This window comes from Borostomias antarcticus (assembly GCF_949987555.1).
Source record: "Borostomias antarcticus genome assembly, chromosome: 4".
NCBI classification, from domain to species: Eukaryota; Metazoa; Chordata; class Actinopteri; order Stomiiformes; family Stomiidae; genus Borostomias; species Borostomias antarcticus.
In genome coordinates, this window is record NC_140237.1 from 13,066,771 (window position 1) to 13,087,105 (window position 20,335).

General features: G+C 45.8%; 1 protein-coding gene across 2 annotated transcripts in view; it reads left to right on the plus strand.

Annotated features, from left to right (window-relative positions):
• The window catches only part of LOC311307710 (integrin alpha-11-like), a gene marked incomplete at both ends in the record, with an annotated part of 62,317 nt that overhangs the window by 35,545 nt on the left and 6,437 nt on the right, over window positions 1-20,335 (plus strand). For both annotated transcript variants that reach the window (XM_084436569.1, XM_084436570.1), the window contains 11 exons: window positions 1,901-2,045; window positions 4,083-4,231; window positions 5,155-5,298; window positions 8,067-8,270; window positions 10,448-10,578; window positions 10,955-11,121; window positions 14,415-14,554; window positions 14,799-14,909; window positions 15,195-15,280; window positions 15,370-15,580; window positions 15,800-15,898. In XM_084436569.1, coding sequence (XP_084292695.1) covers window positions 1,901-2,045; window positions 4,083-4,231; window positions 5,155-5,298; window positions 8,067-8,270; window positions 10,448-10,578; window positions 10,955-11,121; window positions 14,415-14,554; window positions 14,799-14,909; window positions 15,195-15,280; window positions 15,370-15,580; window positions 15,800-15,898 — 1,587 coding nt within the window. The remainder of the gene's footprint in view (window positions 1-1,900; window positions 2,046-4,082; window positions 4,232-5,154; window positions 5,299-8,066; window positions 8,271-10,447; window positions 10,579-10,954; window positions 11,122-14,414; window positions 14,555-14,798; window positions 14,910-15,194; window positions 15,281-15,369; window positions 15,581-15,799; window positions 15,899-20,335) is intronic.

Consider the following 20,335-nt stretch of genomic DNA (forward strand, 5'->3'; position numbering starts at 1 on the left):
GTCTCTCCGATGTTGTCCACTGTACCCCCCTCCTCTACAGAGTCTCATCTCTTTCCCTTTTCCTCCATCTGGATCGCAGACTCACGTTTGCTGATGTAACAGCGTTGATTTTCCAGTTCCACTGCAGTTGAAGCACAACCTGCCTTGGGAATAATAAATATATCCCCTTTTTTTTTTTTTATTAAAGAAAAAGGGAAAACTTGCAGCTGGGTGAGTGTGGTGACAGTAAATCCCATGCTCCTCTCAGCTAGATTCAATGGATATCACTGCTGAATAAAGGCAACCTGAGTGTTGAGGGTAAGATAACTTATTGGAAAGAATTTCTAGGCCTTAAAAGAGAAAGCCTCTCCCTGAAGACCAGATGGTTTTGTTGGATGCCGGGTGTGCCAGCTTGGAATAGTGCTTATGTCATACATAGACATTGCATTCTCCCATGCAAGCTTAGATAGTATAGTTGTATGGCTTACTTCATATTAGTAAGGTTGAAAGGTGCAAGGTCTCAGTTAAGATAACGGTAGAAATCGGTATGTTAGACACAAGATAAGTTTGATTCTTAAATATATTTTAGGTTGATCATGGACTTCCATTGATCAACATTTCTGTAATGTGCCGGATTGAGTTAAACTGTTAATTAACTGGACACCACAAGTACAGTACTGTAATATATAAATATATGTATGTCTATACAATTCACATATTTAGATGTCTGTTTTACCATATGCATTGATGTGTCCCTTATTGGTAAACTATTACTTGGATGTGGCGCTCTCTCAGTAATCCCTCTTGGCGAGCAGGGGTGTCATTTAGCCACAGCGCTGGCGAGCTCCATGATCATTACAGCCTGAAAAATCAATGCTAGACCAGTACAGTACATAGGGCAGCGAGGTTCTGTCCTCATGCACACTGGCACTAAAAATAGGTCAGTAGTTTATGGAGTGCACCGCTGTTTTTGGGTTCAATTGCCATAGCGACCGTATTCCCCAAAACATATACCCACAGACGCTAGGATCACTGTCAGATACTAACCAATGATTCACTTGCTGGGTGAGCACAGTTCCATGTGCAGATCAGGGAGTGGGGGCTAGCGCTCCGATGTTCGCTGCGCTAACCTGTGGAAAATGTGCAGTCTGCAGATTATGCGAGGCAGAAAACTGACAAGATTAGTCTAGGGGAACCCTATAATTGTAGTGATATCTCAGGCCTATTCAAAGTAGGTTTAATATAATGTCAATCATGGGTGGTTGGAAGCCCATCTCCTCATGTTTGTGGTTCCGCTTTGACAGTGTATTTCCTTTGTTGAGTAATAGTTTGAAGAAATGCTTCAATAGCACTTCTGTGAGTTTGCTAGCAAGAGTCAAATATCTCCACGTGATGCACACAGGTGACAGGACTCGTGTAAATGGGAAAATGCACGTTCCAACAAAGCTTTTATAATGAGAATGATCTACAGACGCTTCATTTATGATCCCCCGAATCTCTCCCAAGACGTTTAAATCTATTTGGGAGGGAAAGAAGGAAAATATAATGAATGTGGGTGAGAAGACTTTACTTTTGAATCATTTATTATTTTTTAAGCTATTGTTGGCTGAATACATGAAGGGCCATGAAATTTCTTAATGCAGACTCATGTCTGGGTCAAGCTCCTATATGGAGGTTTGGAAATATGATTTAACCATCATCATAATCATCATCAAGTCTATTTGTCATTATACCTGTGACATCTTCCGTGACTTGTTACCGTTTGTCAAACACAAACATTCCTCTGACACAACCAGTTATAAATATCTATTACACAGCTATTCGCCTTGCAGAGCACAATACATCCATATTTGGAACATACTGTACTGTAGACCACGTAACTATTTTACATGAGTGTTTTACGGTGTCTGTGTGTGTCCAGGATGGGATCCTGCTGGGCGCGGTGGGGGCCTACGACTGGAACGGCGCGGTGCTGAAGGAGACCCGGCAGGGGAAGGTCATCCCACCCAAGTCCTCCTACATCCAGGAGTTCCCAGAGGAGCTGAAGAACCACGGCGCCTACCTGGGTAAGACAGGAGCTACCTGAGGTCTCTCCGTGCGTTTCTGGGGCTGGTTAAGGACAGGACAGTGGGTGTTCATGAGGGCGAGAGTTTCAAAACTCCCAACAGCACGCTCCTTCGTCCTTTACCGTTTTCTTCATCTACTCTAGATTTTAGTTTAGTTTAACGTTTATAAAAAAGGACAATGTACACAGACATTAGTTGTTTACAAGAAACAAAAAGATGGTTGCACCAAACATAAACACAATAAAAAAAACACAATCTTAAAAGTAGAGGACAGTAAACCCCCTCACATCCTTTCCTTCTCGCTACCTTCCTCTCTAATTCTGACCCTTCTCAGTCTCCCTCCTGCTTATCCTATGCGCTCTTCTCTCTCCCCGGCTCTTCTCCTCCACCTCTATCTCTCTCTCTCTCTTTTTTTTCTCTGGATGGAGGGATGAGTGTCAGGCACATTGGAAGCCGAGTGGTTTAGCGCTGCCCGTCCTAGCGGCAGCCCTGGCTCTATAAAGCGCTCCAGTGCTTCCCACCGCACCCTCCCCCCCACCGCCACGCCCCCCCCCCCCCCCCCCCCCCCGCCGGCCTCTGCTTTCCCCATCACCGCCATGGCCGCTCCGCCTCACTGCCTGCCCAAGGAAGGTCCTCCAAGCTCATTAGGAATATGGGGTGAAAGCATGAGGTCTGGACATGCTCACACAGAGAGAGGGTCGGGGGGAGCAGGATGATCGGTCGATGGAGAAAAATGAAACATGGTGCAATAGAGAAAAATAAAGATGGAGGGAAAACTGTATCCATGCCTGCTGCTGCTGGACTATGATTGATTGATTGATTGATTGATTGGTTGATTGATTGCAACTCAGCAATTCAACTACTGTGCTATTGAGGCCAAAGAGATTTGGCATACAGTAACCCAAGGGAGTCCATTGTGACTCAGTGTCTACCATTGAACTTTTTAAACCGTATTATGACCGCTTATTGATTGTCTCTGGGTCATGCAATGAACCTAAATTCAATCAGAGACCCTAGAAAGCATATCCAAGCTGAAGTAACACACACACAGTCATGGAGACGTACTGACATAATCCTCTTCATTCCTTGAGGAACATAAGGCTGCGACTATCTGCTTCCATCTGGTCCTGTCCTGAGATGTGTATTAACACAAGTCTTCACACACACAATCAAAGCACACGCCAAACGTTGACAAATGCAAATACACACTCGTAGCGCATGCTGTTGCCACTGGCTGCTATTCCTTTATTTGGACCATTTGTTAATGATGTTGCGCTGAGTAAAAAAGGAGTGGGTTAGACCACACACTGTAAAATTAAATGAGGGACAGACTTTCAATGAGAGAGAGAGAGAGAGAGAGGGAGAGAGAGAGAGAGAGAGAGAGAGAGAGGGAGGGAGAGAGAGAAAGAAAGAGAGAGGGAGGAGAGAGAGAGAGAGAAAGAAAGAGAGAGAGAGGGAGAGAGAGAGGGAGAGAGAGAGAGAGAGAGGGAGGGAGAGAGAAAGAAATAGAGAGAGAGGGAGAGAGAGAGGGAGAGAGAGAGAGGGAGAGCGAGAGAGAGAGAGAGAGAGAGAGAGAGCGATTTGGGAAAAGTTCCAGAAACCCAGCAGAAAGGGGGCACAATGGGAGGTCTTAAAATAAACTGAATGTGTGATAGGGGCAATAGGGCTGAGTAAGCAAGTATGTGACTGAAAGTTGGTGACTATACTAACTAACTGCTAGGATACTACTGGGCTTCAATTAGTCCGAGAACTACAACCTTACGGTGGCAGTGAACCATAACAACATTTGTGATTTGGGAAGTTACACAAATTAATTTGTCAAAAGATGAACAGTTAGTGCCTGGCAGTATGAGTAGCTCTTATGAGTAGCTCTTAGGAGTAGCTCTTAGGAGTAGCTCTTAGGAGTAGCTCTTAGGAGTAGCTCTTAGGAGTAGCTCTTATGAGTAGCTCTTAGGAGTAGCTCTTAGGAGTAGCTCTTAGGAGTAGCTCTTAGGAGCGGCTTCATCGTTTAAAAGTGTCTCCTGTTTGCGTTGCTAGGTTACACAGTGACGTCAGTGGTCTCGGCCAGGAATGGCCGCCTGTATGTGGCTGGGGCTCCGCGGTTTAACCACACTGGCAAGGTCATCATCTTCACCCTGAAAAACACGGGTGAACTCACCATCCTGCACTCCCTCAAAGGCCAGCAGGTAACGCGCTTCACAAATACACACTGGCCCGTTCACAAATACACACCGTCCCATTCACAAATACACACTGACCCGTTCACAAATACACTCATACCTTCTTTCTCTTGTTGTCTACAGATCTATCTCTCTTTGGAGTATATCACTTTCACCTGTGTCTGATGTACAGTATCTGTAGCGCTATCATTCACAGAGCAACACAGCACAAGGGATCAAATCCTGTCTCTACTCTACTCCTCTGTCTGTCTGTTCCTCTCTCCTCATTCTGATCCCCCCTTATGGACAAAAAGATTAATGGGCTTCAAGATTATTACATATAACACGTGGAGAGTGATCTCCTTTAAAGGCCCAACCTGGCAACCCATCACATAGCAATAGTATTTTTTTTCCCACAGAGACACTTGTCCACAGGAAGCAGCAGCTCATATTTTACATGATCTGCTCTCTCATAAACCGTCTGCTCAATCTGGCGAGCCATCACAGACGCCGCCACTAGAGCGGTCCTCACATTACCAGCCTTTTTCGTCCAATTTGGCACCCCAAGACAGTACCCTAGATAACAAGTGATCCTCTCCAGACAATCCTCTCTCTTGATCTGGCAACCCATCCCAGACACATCATCCAGCGACATTGTATCCAAGTAGTGCTGCTAGAGCGTTGAAGTCTAGACTGGAGACCCTCCGCCTACGCCTGAATATCCCACATCGCTCAGACCCATGTGCCTCCCATCTGAGGGCCTAATCCACAACACAGACACTCTGCATTATCAACTCGTCAAAGCTGACATGTTGAAACCCTGTAACAGCTGCTAAATTACAGTAAACAATGAAAGATTGTAAAACAAGAATAGCCCATAGGACATGAAGAAAGGGAGGAGAGGAGGAGTATTTGAACAGATCCTGAAGTGGCTGTGGTTTGTGTTTCAGATCGGCTCCTACTATGGGAGTGAGATCGCCCCGGTGGATATTGATGGTGACGGAGTGACGGACAACCTTCTGGTGGCAGCGCCCATGTTCTTCAGTGGAGGTCTGGAGAAGGGCAAGGTGTACATCTACAGAGTGACAGAGCTGGTAGGAAGACACACACACACACACACACACACACACACACACAAAGACAGACTATACATCACTACTGTCACACTACTCACAGCTATGGTGACCAACCGACACTCTAACACACTACACCATTCCGCCTTTCTCACACTTCTTATATTGGGTCAGCACCTGTGCATACAACACTTGAACCAGAGAACACCAGCCCTGTACCAGATCCCCCCCAGACCAGCCCTGTACCAGATCCCCCCCCAGACCAGCCCTGTACCAGATCCCCCCCCAGACCAGCCCTGTACCAGTTCCCCCCCCAGACCAGCCCTGTACCAGATCCCCCCCAGACCAGCCCTGTACCAGATCCCCCCCAGACCAGCCCTGTACCAGATCCCACCCAGACCAGCCCTGTACCAGATCCCCCCCAGACCAGCCCTGTACCAGATCCCCCCCAGACCAGCCCTGTACCAGATCCCCCCCAGACCAGCCCTGTACCAGATCCCCCCCAGACCAGCCCTGCACACTGTAGCACCAACCGCACGAATCCAGACGCCCCTTCTTTCCAGTGTCCCAGATTAACCCACTGTAGCTGAGCAAACAGACACTGGGCACCTGCTGCCACACAGCTCAAATGAGAGCCCTCTCTGCGTGCTCCCAGCAGGCACCAGGCTGCCTTAGATGGCAAGTGCATCATGAACTCAGTAGGAAAGCATTCACTTCTTCTAAAGTAATTACCAGCCAGTCCTTTGGAAAGGAAAGGGGGCTCCTTAATAGGTGGAAATGGCAGGGGATACATTCCTGTGCATTGCTGGTCGTTATGAGACACTCCCCCCCCCCCTCTCTTTCTCTCAGATCCTAAGACCTTGCCTCCATCTTTGCACTGAGTGACACTAGATCTGAACGGTCCCTAGACTGGGGGAACGAGCAGAGGAGCACGGTCCAGAAGTTTGAACACCAGTCTCCCACACAAAGAGCCGTGCACCAGTTACTAAGTTGAAACCCAGGCGATGGCTCGGGGGAGCCAGAACAGTCCTCTGGGCTCCGACAGGGACACGCATCACGCCAGTGTGGTCACCCAACCACCTCGGTTATACCGTCTCACATTTCAAATGGATAAAACACGGCTGTACCACTAAGCAACTGGATGGAGATCATTTAAAGCCATATGTAAAGATTTGTGCTCAGTGAAAATTCAATTCCTGAAATTCTAGGTCAATGCCTTGACGGGGCGATGCTCTTCCACTCTACTAGTGAGTCACTGAGGAATGACCGTGATGCTTTCACCCTACCTCACCACAAACCAACATATGTTTCAAATAAGACAGGCCCCTGAGCAATATGTGCAAATAATACACATGGAGGCACGCATGCACACACACGCACACACACACTTCGTCTGGTAGCTGGGTTGTCTGCTAGGGTTGCAGAGGCCTATTTCTCAACTCATTCCTCCTTCACCTTTAGGAAGACTGAAAACACAAGTGATCTCACTTTTCGCTGCTTCCTTCACGCCGTATATTTAGAGGACGGATGGGACGGCGTGGGGGCGATGATAGGAACGGATAATGATGGGCTCTGGTACTTGGCTCCCATTCAGTCAAAATGCTGAGGAATTGTACCTTTCTCTCAAAGTTTTTCCAGACCAAGAGACTTTAATTGTATTCAAAGGCACAGATATTTTCCAACTCACTTCTCTACTTACTTATTAAGTGAAAAGGCTACTGGCTATTTAATACCCCAAAGAGACATTTGAAAGACATGTTTGTCTTAGATCATGTGACTCTGGGATGAAAACAGCCCATCACTCATGTTTACAAAGGTTTTGAAAGACAATTTCCCACAAAGGAGGAATCCCTAATGAAAAATGCAAGCTTGGGGTTTCGCCTGATTTCATATTCAAAAACAACGCTACGACTCATTTGCAAGTTGTTTTTGCTTTTTGTATGACCACAGAAATAAAAACAAAGCCTTTTAGTTTGACTTTTCAGACTGAATGACAAGTAATTGGAATAACAAACAAAAAAGCCCTTGGAAAGATGAGGAGTTTAAGACAACAATCTATCTGGGTCTCATCGTGTGTCGTGTAAATAAGTGTCTGTCCTTTTGAGGAAGGGATCCGTCTATTTACTGGAGGACCGTGCAATCCCAGAGGACCAGAGGTCATGGATCAACCTGCAACACAGGAGATGGGAGATTAAGAACTAGTGCCCATGTCTACCTCAACAAAGGAGATGTGAGATTTAGAACTAGTCCCCATGTCAATGGCTCATGGTTGTTTTGATGGTTTGCTTTTGGGCCATGGGATACTGTTTGTGTATGTGCACATGTGAGTCTAGTATGCGATTGTTTATAAGAGTGTTGTGTGATGTGAAATGTGTGTTTCCGTCTCACTTGGCCATGTCTGCACTGTGTATGTTATTGTATCTCAGTGCATGTGTGTGTAGACTGTTGGACTGTATGTGATCATGTGTTGTATAAATCCCTTTCCAGAGTTCACTGCGCTGTGATCTTTGTAGATCACACAACGCGTTTCCCCTCCAATGTTTTTCTGACTGGGTTACAAAAGCGCAACGTGATCCATGACTGACAGCAGCAAGTGTCTTTGATTAAAGGGTTTTTCACTGGTAACAGAAACCCAGAGCCTCCAGATCCAGCCTATTGGCAAACCTTAGTGAACACAGATACTAATTTTTAGAATTTATGCCATAAAGGTCCAGTAATACCCTTCTCAATATAAGTATTTTTTCTTTCTTTCTTCTTTCTTTTATATATCTCTTCTTCCATCTGCTCAGAATCGTTTCATCCTAGAGGGGGCGCTAGAGATCCAGAACGGGGGTCAGAACGCTCGCTTCGGCTCATCGCTCGCTCCGCTTCCTGACCTGAATGGCGACGGCTTCAATGACGTGGTGGTGGGAGCCCCCCTGGAGGACGACCACCGCGGAGCCATATACGTCTTCTTCAGCCAGCGCAACAGAATACTGCGCAAGTACAAACAGGTGGGCTATAGCAGCTAGGTACACAGATTATGGTGGCTCACTGTGTATTGCTATGTATAAACTAGAAATGGTGCTCAGAGAGCACAGACCTCTGCCCATGAATGCATTCCGTGGCTCTGTGCTCGGCAAAATTGAATGTGTTCTAAATTGGCCCATGCTACACCCCTCTGCCAAGTTTCATGAAAAGCGGTCTGGTAGTTTTTGTGTAATCCTAGTCCAAAAAATGAATGGAGATGAATGGCCAGCCTGACTCTGTTTGGGTGGCTCGTGGACCTGCCCCATGATTCGGATCCACTCCAGAATTTAATGGGTTGTACGGTGTCTCATGCTACACCCCTCCACCAAGTTTCATGAACATCGGTCAGGTAGTTTCTGTGTAATCCTGGTCCAAAAAATGAATGGTGAATGGCCAGCCATGTTTCGGTGGTCCGTGGACCCTCCCCGTGATTCTGATTCGCTCCCGTTATTGGAAACCCCTATACAGTGTGGCTCGGACACATCATCAGTGATGAACCCAAGGTCATAGGGTGGCTCGGACACATCATCAGTGATGAACCCAAGGTCATAGGGTGGCTCGGACACATCATCAGTGATGAACCCAAGGTCATAGGGTGGCTCGGACACATCATCAGTGATGAACCCAAGGTCATAGGGCGTTTCGGGTCTTTGATCATCAGACACCCTCACCTGGGCTTGTGTCCAAGCGGCATGCTACACCATGGAGCCCCCCTCTTGATCCACGACCACCTCAAAGCTTTTTCTGCCGCTTCAATGATGTTCCTGGTGACTCTTCTCTCCAGCAACCCTCTAATGCTAAGGAGTGCCTGGTGTAGACTGCCCTGGAAATCCCCTGCAGCCCACCTGGATAGGCTCACAGCTGGCCGTCCACCCATTCCCTCATGGGCCTCCTCTATCCAGTCTTCCCATGGGCCTCCTCTATCCAGTCTTCCCAGGGGACTGAAAGTTCCAACAGAACCACTTGCTTTGAACTGTTAGATGTTAAGACCAAGTCTGGCCTGAGTGACGTCCTAGCAAGCCCCTCCTCAGGACCAGGGATCTGGATTTGGCTGGCTCATTCTCGCCAATGTGATGAGCCTTTCCAGTCCTCAAAGGGGCCAGTGGCATCCTGTCACTGATATTGCTATGACCGACAGATCGTCCATGAAGGCTCGAATCGGTGGTTGGCGAATGCCGGATCTGGACAGGGGGCCCTTACATTATACCCATGCAGATGTTGTTCCAGAGGGGACTCTCAAACTGAAACTGCTGTAGTAGTGGATGGTAAAATAGTGAGCAACACTCAAAAAAAAGGTATACGGGTGCCTGGGTCAGGGGAATCAATTGTAAAGCAGAGTCCCAGCACTCGTTTGGTTCGGTTTGAAAAATATGCAACATTTATTTAGGGCAACGTTTCGGCGTGAGGCTTTGTCAGGTATGAACACAGGTATGCTGTAGTAGTCCCATATGAATTATTTGATCTTCTCTGGAACATGGCTGGTCAAAGCTGTTGTCACAAGCTTATGTGGACTGAATCCGTAGGCATTGGCAAGGTCAAGCCAAATGACTGACAGGTCTCCTCGGTTTTCCCTTGCCTCACGTATCAACTGGGTGACCACTCCTGTGTGCTCTAAACAGCCCGGCATGAACTCCCTTCCGCACTGTGGTGTCAATGTAGGAATTCTTTAGAAGGTACGCAAGTGGTTAGCTTAGCTAGTTAGTTAAGCATTGAAGAATCTGAAAAAGATTTTTCCTTCCACACTGAGCAGGGAGATGGTGCAGAACTGCATGTCACTTGCATTCTCCTCCTTTGGTATCCAGACACCTTCTGCATGTTGCCACTGCTTGGCGACCTTTCCCCTCCGCCATCCTGCTCCTCCTGTGTCTCCCCAGGGACAGTGCTGGGTGCGTTGCTCAGCTTGCTTCCTCCTTGTGAGCCCATCTTGGTCTGGTGGATCCTCAGACCTCTCAGGTTCCTGCAGATCTTGCCGCATACAAAACATTACAGTGCCTCTCGCCCTGCGCCGTTGCTGGGGTGGATAACACAGTAACACAATAATCCCTTATCGATCCCCAAGGGGCAAAATAGAGTGATGTTAAGTACATTTTCCAGATTTTATTCCAAATATCGGTTCTAAAAATCGATATTCTACATGACCCCCCCCCCCCCCCTTTCTCAGAGGATTGCAGCTGCAGACTTGGCGCCTGGCCTGCAGTATTTTGGGCGTAGCATCCATGGCAAGATGGACGTGAATGGCGATGGCTTAGTGGACCTGGCAGTGGGCTCGCTGGGCGCAGCAGTGCTTCTCTGGTAAGTATATGGCCCTCTTTTACAATACTGGATTCCCCTAGTTTCAGCTTCCCAACTCTGATCTAAGACAAGAGCATGATATGGTGCATCTCCGATCCTAAAAGGCTACAGTATGTTAACAATTACATTGATAAACAAGCATATTTTAAAACATTCAAATGTGTTTTTAAAGGTGTATTATAGCAATACCATCAAACATCTATGAATATTCCTTTATCCTGATTGATCCAGTGTTTTTGTGTGTCAGTAATGCACAGTGTATTAACAAATTCCTAATGACCTGAAAAGTTGTATGGCAATAAAGTATTGAATCCTATTGAGTACAGTATGTACCGGTCTTGAGACACGGATTGTAAAACAGCTTGTTTATCTGCAGGTCACGCAGCGTTGTGTACATTCACACCAGTGTCCGGTTTGAGCCAAACAAGGTCAACATCTTTGTGAAGGACTGTAAACGAGGGGGCAAGGATGTCACCTGCATGTCAGCTATAGTGTGTCTCAACGTCACAGCCAGAACGGCCATTCCACCAAAACAGGAAGTTGGTAAGTGACCAATGGTTAACGTGCCCTATACAGTACGGTACAGTATACAGATCTCAAAAGTCTAAAGTAGCTTCCTTTCCTTGCCTTATCCCTCACTAGAGAAGATTTACACTGATCCAAGATGTGAGAGAATTATGGCAATGGTCATTCTTTATCACTGTTAAAGGGTTTAAGGGTCAAGGGTTAACATTCTAGCAAATAATATGGTGAGAGGATGAATAGGAAAAACCCTTCGGTGTAGGTCTATTTAGATCTGTGGGATTCTTGTCACTACAAGTTTCCGTCAATGGGGTTATACTGTAGTCTTGAGAACCAAACCAATAAAATGGATTCAGTTTAATTGATTTTATTAGCAAAGTGAAGCCACAAAACCTTATTGGATATGCAGGAGCTGTATTTTTCTCTTACATGTTTTATGACATCTATTCAGTAAAAAATGAGGGCGCTTCAGCAATTCATGAGAAACAGAAGTCGTGACCCGACTCCACAGCCGATTTCCCTACAATCCCACCCTCGGAGAATTCTTAATCCAAGTACGCGGCACATTGGCTCAGTATCTAAGCTTTGGTGGAAACACTGCAGGGTTCAGTTATCAATAATGGAGTCATTCATCGTGCATTTGTCAATGTCCTTGGACTTTGTTGACTCAGAAATACAGCTCAGTTTTTGGCCGGCGAGTGAATGGGTGATGGCTACTTTCCCCAATGCAAAGCCAAAAGGCAAATCATTCCTTGTTATCAGTGGCAGATCTTGATCTCAAACATCCTTCTATACTTGCCAAACATAACACTACTGGTTCCAGAGATGCAATGTTAACTCTGAGGATAATTATTCTGAATTCATGACATGATAACAACAGTTGAATCGACTTGTCCTCGTTTCTCTCGTCTCCTCTCCTTTCCTTCTATCCTAAGACTCTCAACCACTGATCTACAGTATAATGTCAATAGTAGAGTGTAATTAGTCTAGACATAATGTTGGCTTTTGGCTTTCTTCTTCTGTTGCTCTGCGTTGTGTAATTTTGTATAAGCCTTAATAAAAGTTGCAGCAAATCTAATATAGACCACGATGTTAATAGCCTTCTTGCTGTGATAGTCATTGATGAAATCTTCCAACACGGGATTGGAAGCGGCGACAGATGATAGATTTATTGGACAAGGATACAATCACATGGAACACTGGGATGTTTCCCTAGTCTCTCTCTCTCCCTGCTCTCTGCTGTGGGCGAAGACGAGGCCCCAAGTCTTCCCTCCCCTGCATGGTGTTATCAGTGGGCCTGCCTGCTGGGAGCAGCGAATCTGTCCGGCCGAGTTGCCTACCGTTTCCAAATGTGCCCTCTCGGCCCACCCCCCACGCCTAGGCCTGCCCGTTTAGGGCCTAGTGAAGCTAGATTGGTGGAGGAGTGACCATACAGATGTGTCGCCTGTCACCCTAACATGATATCTTAATCACCATTGGTTGTCAGTCTGGGTTGTGTCTGTTTAGAGTGTCCCATAGAGATGTGTCATTAATACCCCAGAGGAGAGGCCCCCCCGTGGCCTAAGTGTGACCTCTTGACACCCACTACCCCGAACGGCCACAGCAGCAGCAGCATCAGCTGTCTCCCTCACTCTATCGACTACACAGTGTCCACGTGAAAACAAACAAACACATTAAATCAAATACATAGCAGTAAGACTCCGTAGATGTTATAGACATTTCTCCCTAGATTCTTCAATAACATCCGGCTACAGATCTGGGCATAGCTACATAACCTGGCAACCCACACTTCTGACACGAGCAAGGGACGCCCCAGGAAACAGGGCCGCCATGTTGTCAAGGAGGCTTCAGCCCACCGGGATCTTTCTGATCACAATTCATTTTGAAAGAGTGGCCCCAGAGCTTGAGTTTCACACTGTGTGGGGGGGTGGGGAGGGTGGAGTGTTTTCAGTTAGCCTCTGACCTCCCAGGGGAAAGAGGAGAGAGGGAGTTCCAGTATCTTGTCCTCTGTGTGGACAGTGTTAAGAGCAGCCTGGGGAGCAGGGAAACAGTGGAAGGTTTAATTATTTTTCCTCTCATTGTGTCTGCTCAGTAATGCGTGGCAGATGTGCTGGGGTCTGCACGTTCAGGGGGCTCTACTGTAGACCTACTGGGGTCTGCACGTTCAGGGGGCTCTACTGTAGACCTACTGGGGTCTGCACGTTCAGGGGGCTCTACTGTAGACCTACTGGGGTCTGCACGTTCAGGGGGCTCTACTGTAGACCTACAAAGAAGAAAAATAGTTTGGGAGTGAGGAGAGCAGTGTTGACAAAAGCTATTCTGTACCTACTCTAAGTTTAGGGGGACACATTAAGAAGTCTATCTGAAAAGCACGTCTGAATTTTATAAAACTAGGTTGGATTAATATTGTCCCCACAGTCTGTCAATCGCTTTTTTTTTATTTTACTCAGCTGTATTGCAAGGCCTGCTGTTTTGGCAATGTCTAGCATGATATCCCAAACAGTTTCAAGCCCATATACGATTGACCTTGCAACATTGAAATCAGCCTATTTTATCATTTGCAACATGACGTAGGCTGTAGTAAAGTATGAAGACTTGGAGACTATTGTATTCTCTGGTCGCCCCGGGTAAGACTGAATGCATTAGTTCTGATTTTATGGACTTTTCCCCCATGTTATTAAAGTACTGCAAGGGCAATAAATAGCATGCCTCTAAAATAGTGTGGGTTGGAAATGAATCACTTCCAAAGCCAGAAGACTCGAGGGGGGTTTAATCTTTCAACTTGCTCAACTTTGTGAATAATCACTCCTTCAAATGTCCTCAACAATTCAGAAAGCACAGCAATTCCATCGTCATGTGGCTTAAAGACTGTTCAAGAATTCTTGAATTCAGTCCACTTCTTCCCAACCATCTCCTATTTTCAAAAGTGGCCATTTCTCTATTGTTGAACTAGATGATGTCATGTGTTGTTTTGATCATGGCTCTACAGTCACTAACTACACACGCTGGTGGTGGGGGTGTAGGCGGGACGGGAGGACATTATGCACTATGTGCAAAGCCACGCCCATCACACTTTCATTGCATTTTCATTGATGTTATAACTCAAATGTGCTGTAATAGTCTGGTCTGTTGATGGGCTTGTTGAGCTCGTTGCTGCGTGCGCCGGTTGCAGCGTGGTCGTTGCAGCGCGGTCGCTTGAAGCTTGGACCCGTATAGCCGCTTGCGGCTTCAATTTTGTCTTGTATTTTTTTTGCCAATCCACTTTTCGATGCCAAATTGACACTGATGCCCTGTGTCTCTGCTATATTCAACAGCAATCAAGTACAACATCTCCATTGCAGAGCGACGCTTCAAACCCAGAGCAATAATGGATGACAGTGACAAACTGCAGCCTCAGAACATGACCCTGCTTTCTGAAGAGGAGACCTGTGAACACATATACTTTCATGTCATGGTGAGCACTACTCCATGTTCCCTTGTGTGAAAGGCGTGAGATGTGCCGATACAAGTCTTGAACAGATATCTTGATTGATTTTCTGATCATAAAGACCCCTGTTAACTCTCAGGTGTAGAATGATGAATGAAAAATGATGGATGAATAAGGATGAATATTGAAGATTTCAACTCCTCTGTTGTTATAATGTACTCTATAATAAAGCTGCAATGGGGGTTTTACCCGGGCGTCGTTGTTTCTCCAGGAGACCACTGACTATGTGAGGCCCATAGTATTTACAGTAGATGTGGGACTCCAGGATCCTGACAAGGGGCCCATGCTGGATGACAGCTGGCCCACCACTGTGAGCACTGAGGTGAGACCGCCAGCCTGTGAGACAGCCTCCTACGCTTGTGTGAAATCATTTTTTCAGTGGATTCCACATTGTGGTGGAAGTGATCATTCATAGGCACTGATGTAATGCATGTTATGCAATTAATTCTTTATACAGTACATTATGGTTTTTTCAAAGTATATAACTGTATAGGGAAGGAACAAATATTCCCCCATAAGATTGTGTAAGAGGCACAAGATACAGTAACCTCAACACTAGGATGCCATAATCTCTAGATCTGAGTACCATGCTGTATCTTCCCACCAGCTGCCCTTCTGGAATGGCTGTGATGAGGACGACCACTGTGCACCAGACCTGGCCCTGCAGAGCAACACAGACCTGCTCACCAAAACGTAGGCCCCTGCACACAAATACACACACGCACGTACACACACACACACAACCTCTTGATCCTTTACTTCACTCTCTCCTACTCCAACAGGAAGTTCTGTGGACAAGCGATGCACTCCAGGGGTGTGTTTTGTCAGAGTGGGGTGGAAGGAGGGACTCAGGGTTTGGAGAGAGTGATAGAAGGGTCCAGAAGAAGGATGGTGGTGGATGTTCATCTGGACAACAAGGGAGAGAACGCCTACGGTGCCCGTCTCAACATCACCTACACGCCCAACCTGCGATTCTCCAGTCTCATAGTCAAGGTATGGTACTGTACTTCATAATAACACAATTATCACAATATCAGTGTTGACATGACGTGGTCACAATCCATGTGTTCAAGCAGGTGACATGCCTTGATGATGAGAATTATACAGTATTATTTAGCTAGATCAAATAAGATTACATTTGAATTGTCATTTTTGACAGCATCTTACTGTAGATACTATTGAGGTACGCAAATGTTGATCTTTCCTGTTCAGGACAACTCCGACATCAGGATAGAGTGCCGCAGTGAGGACAGACTAAGAAACGAGAAGACTTGCAACATCAGCGCCCCTTTCATGAGAGCTAAGGCTCAGGTGAGTTCCAACGCTTCTGAAGGCCTAGTAGACAGCAATTAAACATGATCAAAACATGCTCAAACGTGAACAACCACAGAGACAGCAGCAGGCTGTGAACCTCATAAGGCCTCTAAAGGACCACAGAATGTGTTTTCAGAACCAAGACTACCACAGAGCGCTTAGATAAACTTGGATTTTCTAGGCGAGTTTGTGTGATCTGGCTGCCTACAATAACTTGTCTGTAAACAGTACACTGTTGTGTTCTTTAGTTTTCTTAAAAAAGAGAGAGGACAGTCCACCCTCCTTCCATACTGTAATTGTATACCGTATTTAGCCGGAGGAAAGACAGAGGGGTATAGACTAGCTGGGATCACAGCACAGAAGGTGAAGCAAGCAGATCGTGTCACCAATACACCATGCTTCCACAGACATTCCCTATGAAGGACTCAATGGATACAACTCGGAATCCAATCTAACCCAGTTGATTATAGCCACATAGTATCTTCTATCCACATAATGTGACACCACTGACATTATAGTGTGTTCATTATTCCAGTCCAATGTCCTTTGTTATTGTTCCAACTAGCCCCCCTGAGGTTTATGAAGTACAGTCATAACTACATACCGGCTAGCAACACTGAATAAGATCAGTGTCATTGTTATTATACTGTAAATTACACCCTACAACGCATAGCCGTGAAACTGTTACTGGTGGTGGAATTATGTTACATTTGGCCCCTCCTTATTTGATTCTCTTTGTAATTCTCATTTGTCACAGTCCACTATTTGCTCTTAAATCTGAGGACATTCAACTTAATTACATCCTCTTTAGGTCGTAAGGGGCACGATTGAAACAGTCCATTACTATTTTCGAAGAGAAACACCAGTATAATTAGCATATTGTATTTTATTTTATATATTATATATTTATTTTTTCAGTCATGTATTAAAACTAACATTCAGCCATATATGTCATATTTTCACTACACTACTGTATATTCAGTCCGTCAGACAGGAAATAACCTAATATGGGAGGAAGGCAAAGAAATCTAAAACAGAGATAAACAGTACAACTTGCATGCAGGCTTTATGTGGGACATTAAAGCAAATAACTGTGACTATTGCTCAATATACATTACATTAGTCATTTAGCAGGTGTCTACACTTTTATCTACCACTTTATCACTTACAATAATTGAATTTAACATAGGTAGTCAGTGTACTACTACTAGCCAGTGCATCTCCTTTCTAAAGAAGTGACTAAGAGCGTAATATCCCTAAACCCAACCAATATTTATTAGTCTTTCCCCTTTTTTGAGTGAGCCATGTTTAGGTTTACTGGTATAGGGTTGACATTGACAGTAGATGTTCTTATAGCAGTTAAAGGTCAGCCATTGAAGAGTGGGATATTGTATACTGTACACTACCCAAAATATTTATGTGCTCTCCAAAATGGAGAATGACAATGTATCAACAAGCATTCCGACCTGTGTATATGAGCTCACACACACACACACACACACACACACACACACACACACACACACACACACAGACACACAGATACACAGACACACACACACACTACAGAAATGTATCAATGCTTAGAGGAATTCTCTCCCAACTACAGGCCACCACATTACCCAACCAAGTCATTAGCACAAATAATCATCTCCTTGACAACCAAAATACCCTTATATTTCTCTCCAATGTTCTCCAAAAACAAAATGGGTTCTGGACTCCAGTCACGCTTTTAAAATCATTGAGCGGATCATACCAAGTTATTCAGCTTGGACGGGTTCCAGACCCACAAGTCCGCTCTGTTCTGTTCTGCTTGGGGCCTCCTTACAGTGTTGTAACGGGTTAAGACTTTCACCAATGCTGGGAGGGTGTTGTGTTTGAGGGGAGATTGTCCTGCTTCTGTTTTTATTCTCAGAAAGTGAGGAGAGGTTGGTTACACCCAGGTCTAGTTAAGGTGTCTGTGTGTGTTTGTGTGCGTGTGTGTGTGTGTGTGTGTGTGTGTGTGTGTATGTGTGAGCATAATGTTGTATGTTTTATGCACTCATATTGGGGAGGAACACGTCTACTGTGTGCATATGTGCTTTTATGAGAGTGGAAGAGTGGATGTGTGTTCAAGTTTGTGAAGGTTGTCTCATAGTAACCAGAGACAGGAATGGTATAGTCCAACTCTAGACAGCCTGTGTGTGGACCACACTGTGGGGATATCAGGAATGGTATAGTCCCACTCTAGACAGCCTGTATGTGGACCACACTGTGGGGATATCAGGAATGGTATAGTCCCACTCTAGACAGCCTGTGTGTGGACCACACGAGGGGGATATCAGGAATGGTATAGTCCCACTCTAGACAGCCTGTGTGTGGACCACACTAGGGGGATATCAGGAATGGTATAGTCCCACTCTAGACAGCCGTGTGTGGACCACACTAGGGGGATATCAGGAATGGTATAGTCCCACTCTAGACAGCCGTGTGTGGACCACACTAGGGGGATATCAGGAATGGTATAGTCCCATTCTAGACAGCCATGTGTGGACCACACTAGGGGGGTATCAGGAATGGTATAGTCCCACTCTAGACAGCCATGTGTGGACCACACTAGGGGGATATCAGGAATGGGTGTTGAATCTGCCCCAGGGAGGATGTGTACTGTAGCTATAGCATGGTCTTATTTTCCACAGTCCTCAATGCCAGCACTAAGATCAGCCATTATCCACACTGCAACGTGATGTCTTCCAAGCCAAGTTAATCCCACCTCCCAAAAGGACCTCACTTAAACTCACCCTGTCCTCAGCATTTTTCGCTTAGCCAAACACAATGAGGAGCTTTTCTTTTGACAGATCTACTGCACTAAGGAGAAACCATTACAGGATCTAACTCCCAAAGCAGACATGATTACTGTGTGTAGTAGAATGTTGTTTATGTACATTCTGTATCTGCGTTCTGTCAGAACTGAGTGATTCTACATGGGGAGAAGGGGGCCGATCTCATTAGGCTTTCCCGTCTGCCCAGCCGGCATCCATCAAGAGCTCCTCATAAGACAAGAGGACAGTAAACAATGCTCCCCTTCCCCAACCTCCATCCCTCCCTCTGCCCTCTACCCTCTTCCCTTGGCATCCAGTTGCAATGTTTTCCTCTCCTCCGCCTTCATTCTACACACACTCACACACATCTCCTGTTACAAAAGTTTCTCCTGCGATGCTTCACTCCTTTCTCTCTTCATCTATGTGTCTTGTAGATGAGCATACTATGTACTAAATAGTATGCTGGACACTACAGGAAGAACTGGACTAAATAGTATGCTGGACACTAAGTACAGGAAGAACTGGACACTAAATACAGGAAGAACTGGTACTTGACAGTCTGTTTTGGGCCTCTCTTCCTGCTGTGTTTGACTGGTATTGTGTTAGCACTTCTGAACTAGCCATTTGTCTATTTGACCTTCCTGGCTGTAGGTTCAAATGCACAGCAGCAGAGCTGCTCTATTGAGTCCAACACATGGCTCTACGCAGTGATTGTGAGTGTGTTTAGAGCTTGGTCTTCAGTAAAGGAAATATCCTTGTTCTTTCAACGGTACCAACGGGGCTTCAGGCCCCTGGTGTTCCAGGCCAAAGACTTACTGCAGGTTATTGCCCCTCTCCCTTAATCTCCAGTATGGCTTCTATTACAGCGGGTAACTGTCATTTTATTTATTTGGGGCCTTTCAAGACACTCAGGGTTGCCTGAGGTCAGAGAAAATAAAAACTATTAAGTAGAATGTCAAAGGGATGAAGCGTTATTAAGCAATTAGACCTCACTTCCTGTTTACGTGGTGCTGCATTGTCCTAATGACCAACACCAAATGAACAAATGAATCTGTCAATACTCATTTGCAGACACATTGTCACAATCATCATCATCATTGTCTTAGCTAGGGCCTTACCCTGAGGCCGTTCTGGAGAATGTAGCCATTCAGCACAACACCTGATCCCACCAGGAGGGTGATGAGGAGGAGATGGACAGGATTGGTTTTAAGTAGCCTACCGGACCCATGGAAATCAGGACCCATGGAAATCAGGACAGACGCTACACACATCTCAGCATCTACCAAGCTGGCAAAAAACACATTGAAACAAAGACATGTATAGTTATTCAAGTCATTCAAGTTTTTGTTTTATGCCATGGAAATTATTAGGCATTAAAGGATAAATCAATATCCTTGATCAAACAGATCCCATACCGTTCGACGTTTATCCTCATCTTTCTTGTGGATGCTGAAGGCCTTTCAGGATGACTGTCCACTGGACTGCCATGGCTGCTGGTTCCATGGCTGATGGTTCCATGGCTGCTGGTTCCACGGCTGATGGTTCCATGGCTGATGGTTCCATGGCTGATGGTTCCATGGCTGATGGTTGAGCCTGCTCTTGTCCGTAGAGAAGGCAAAGATAGGACATGAAG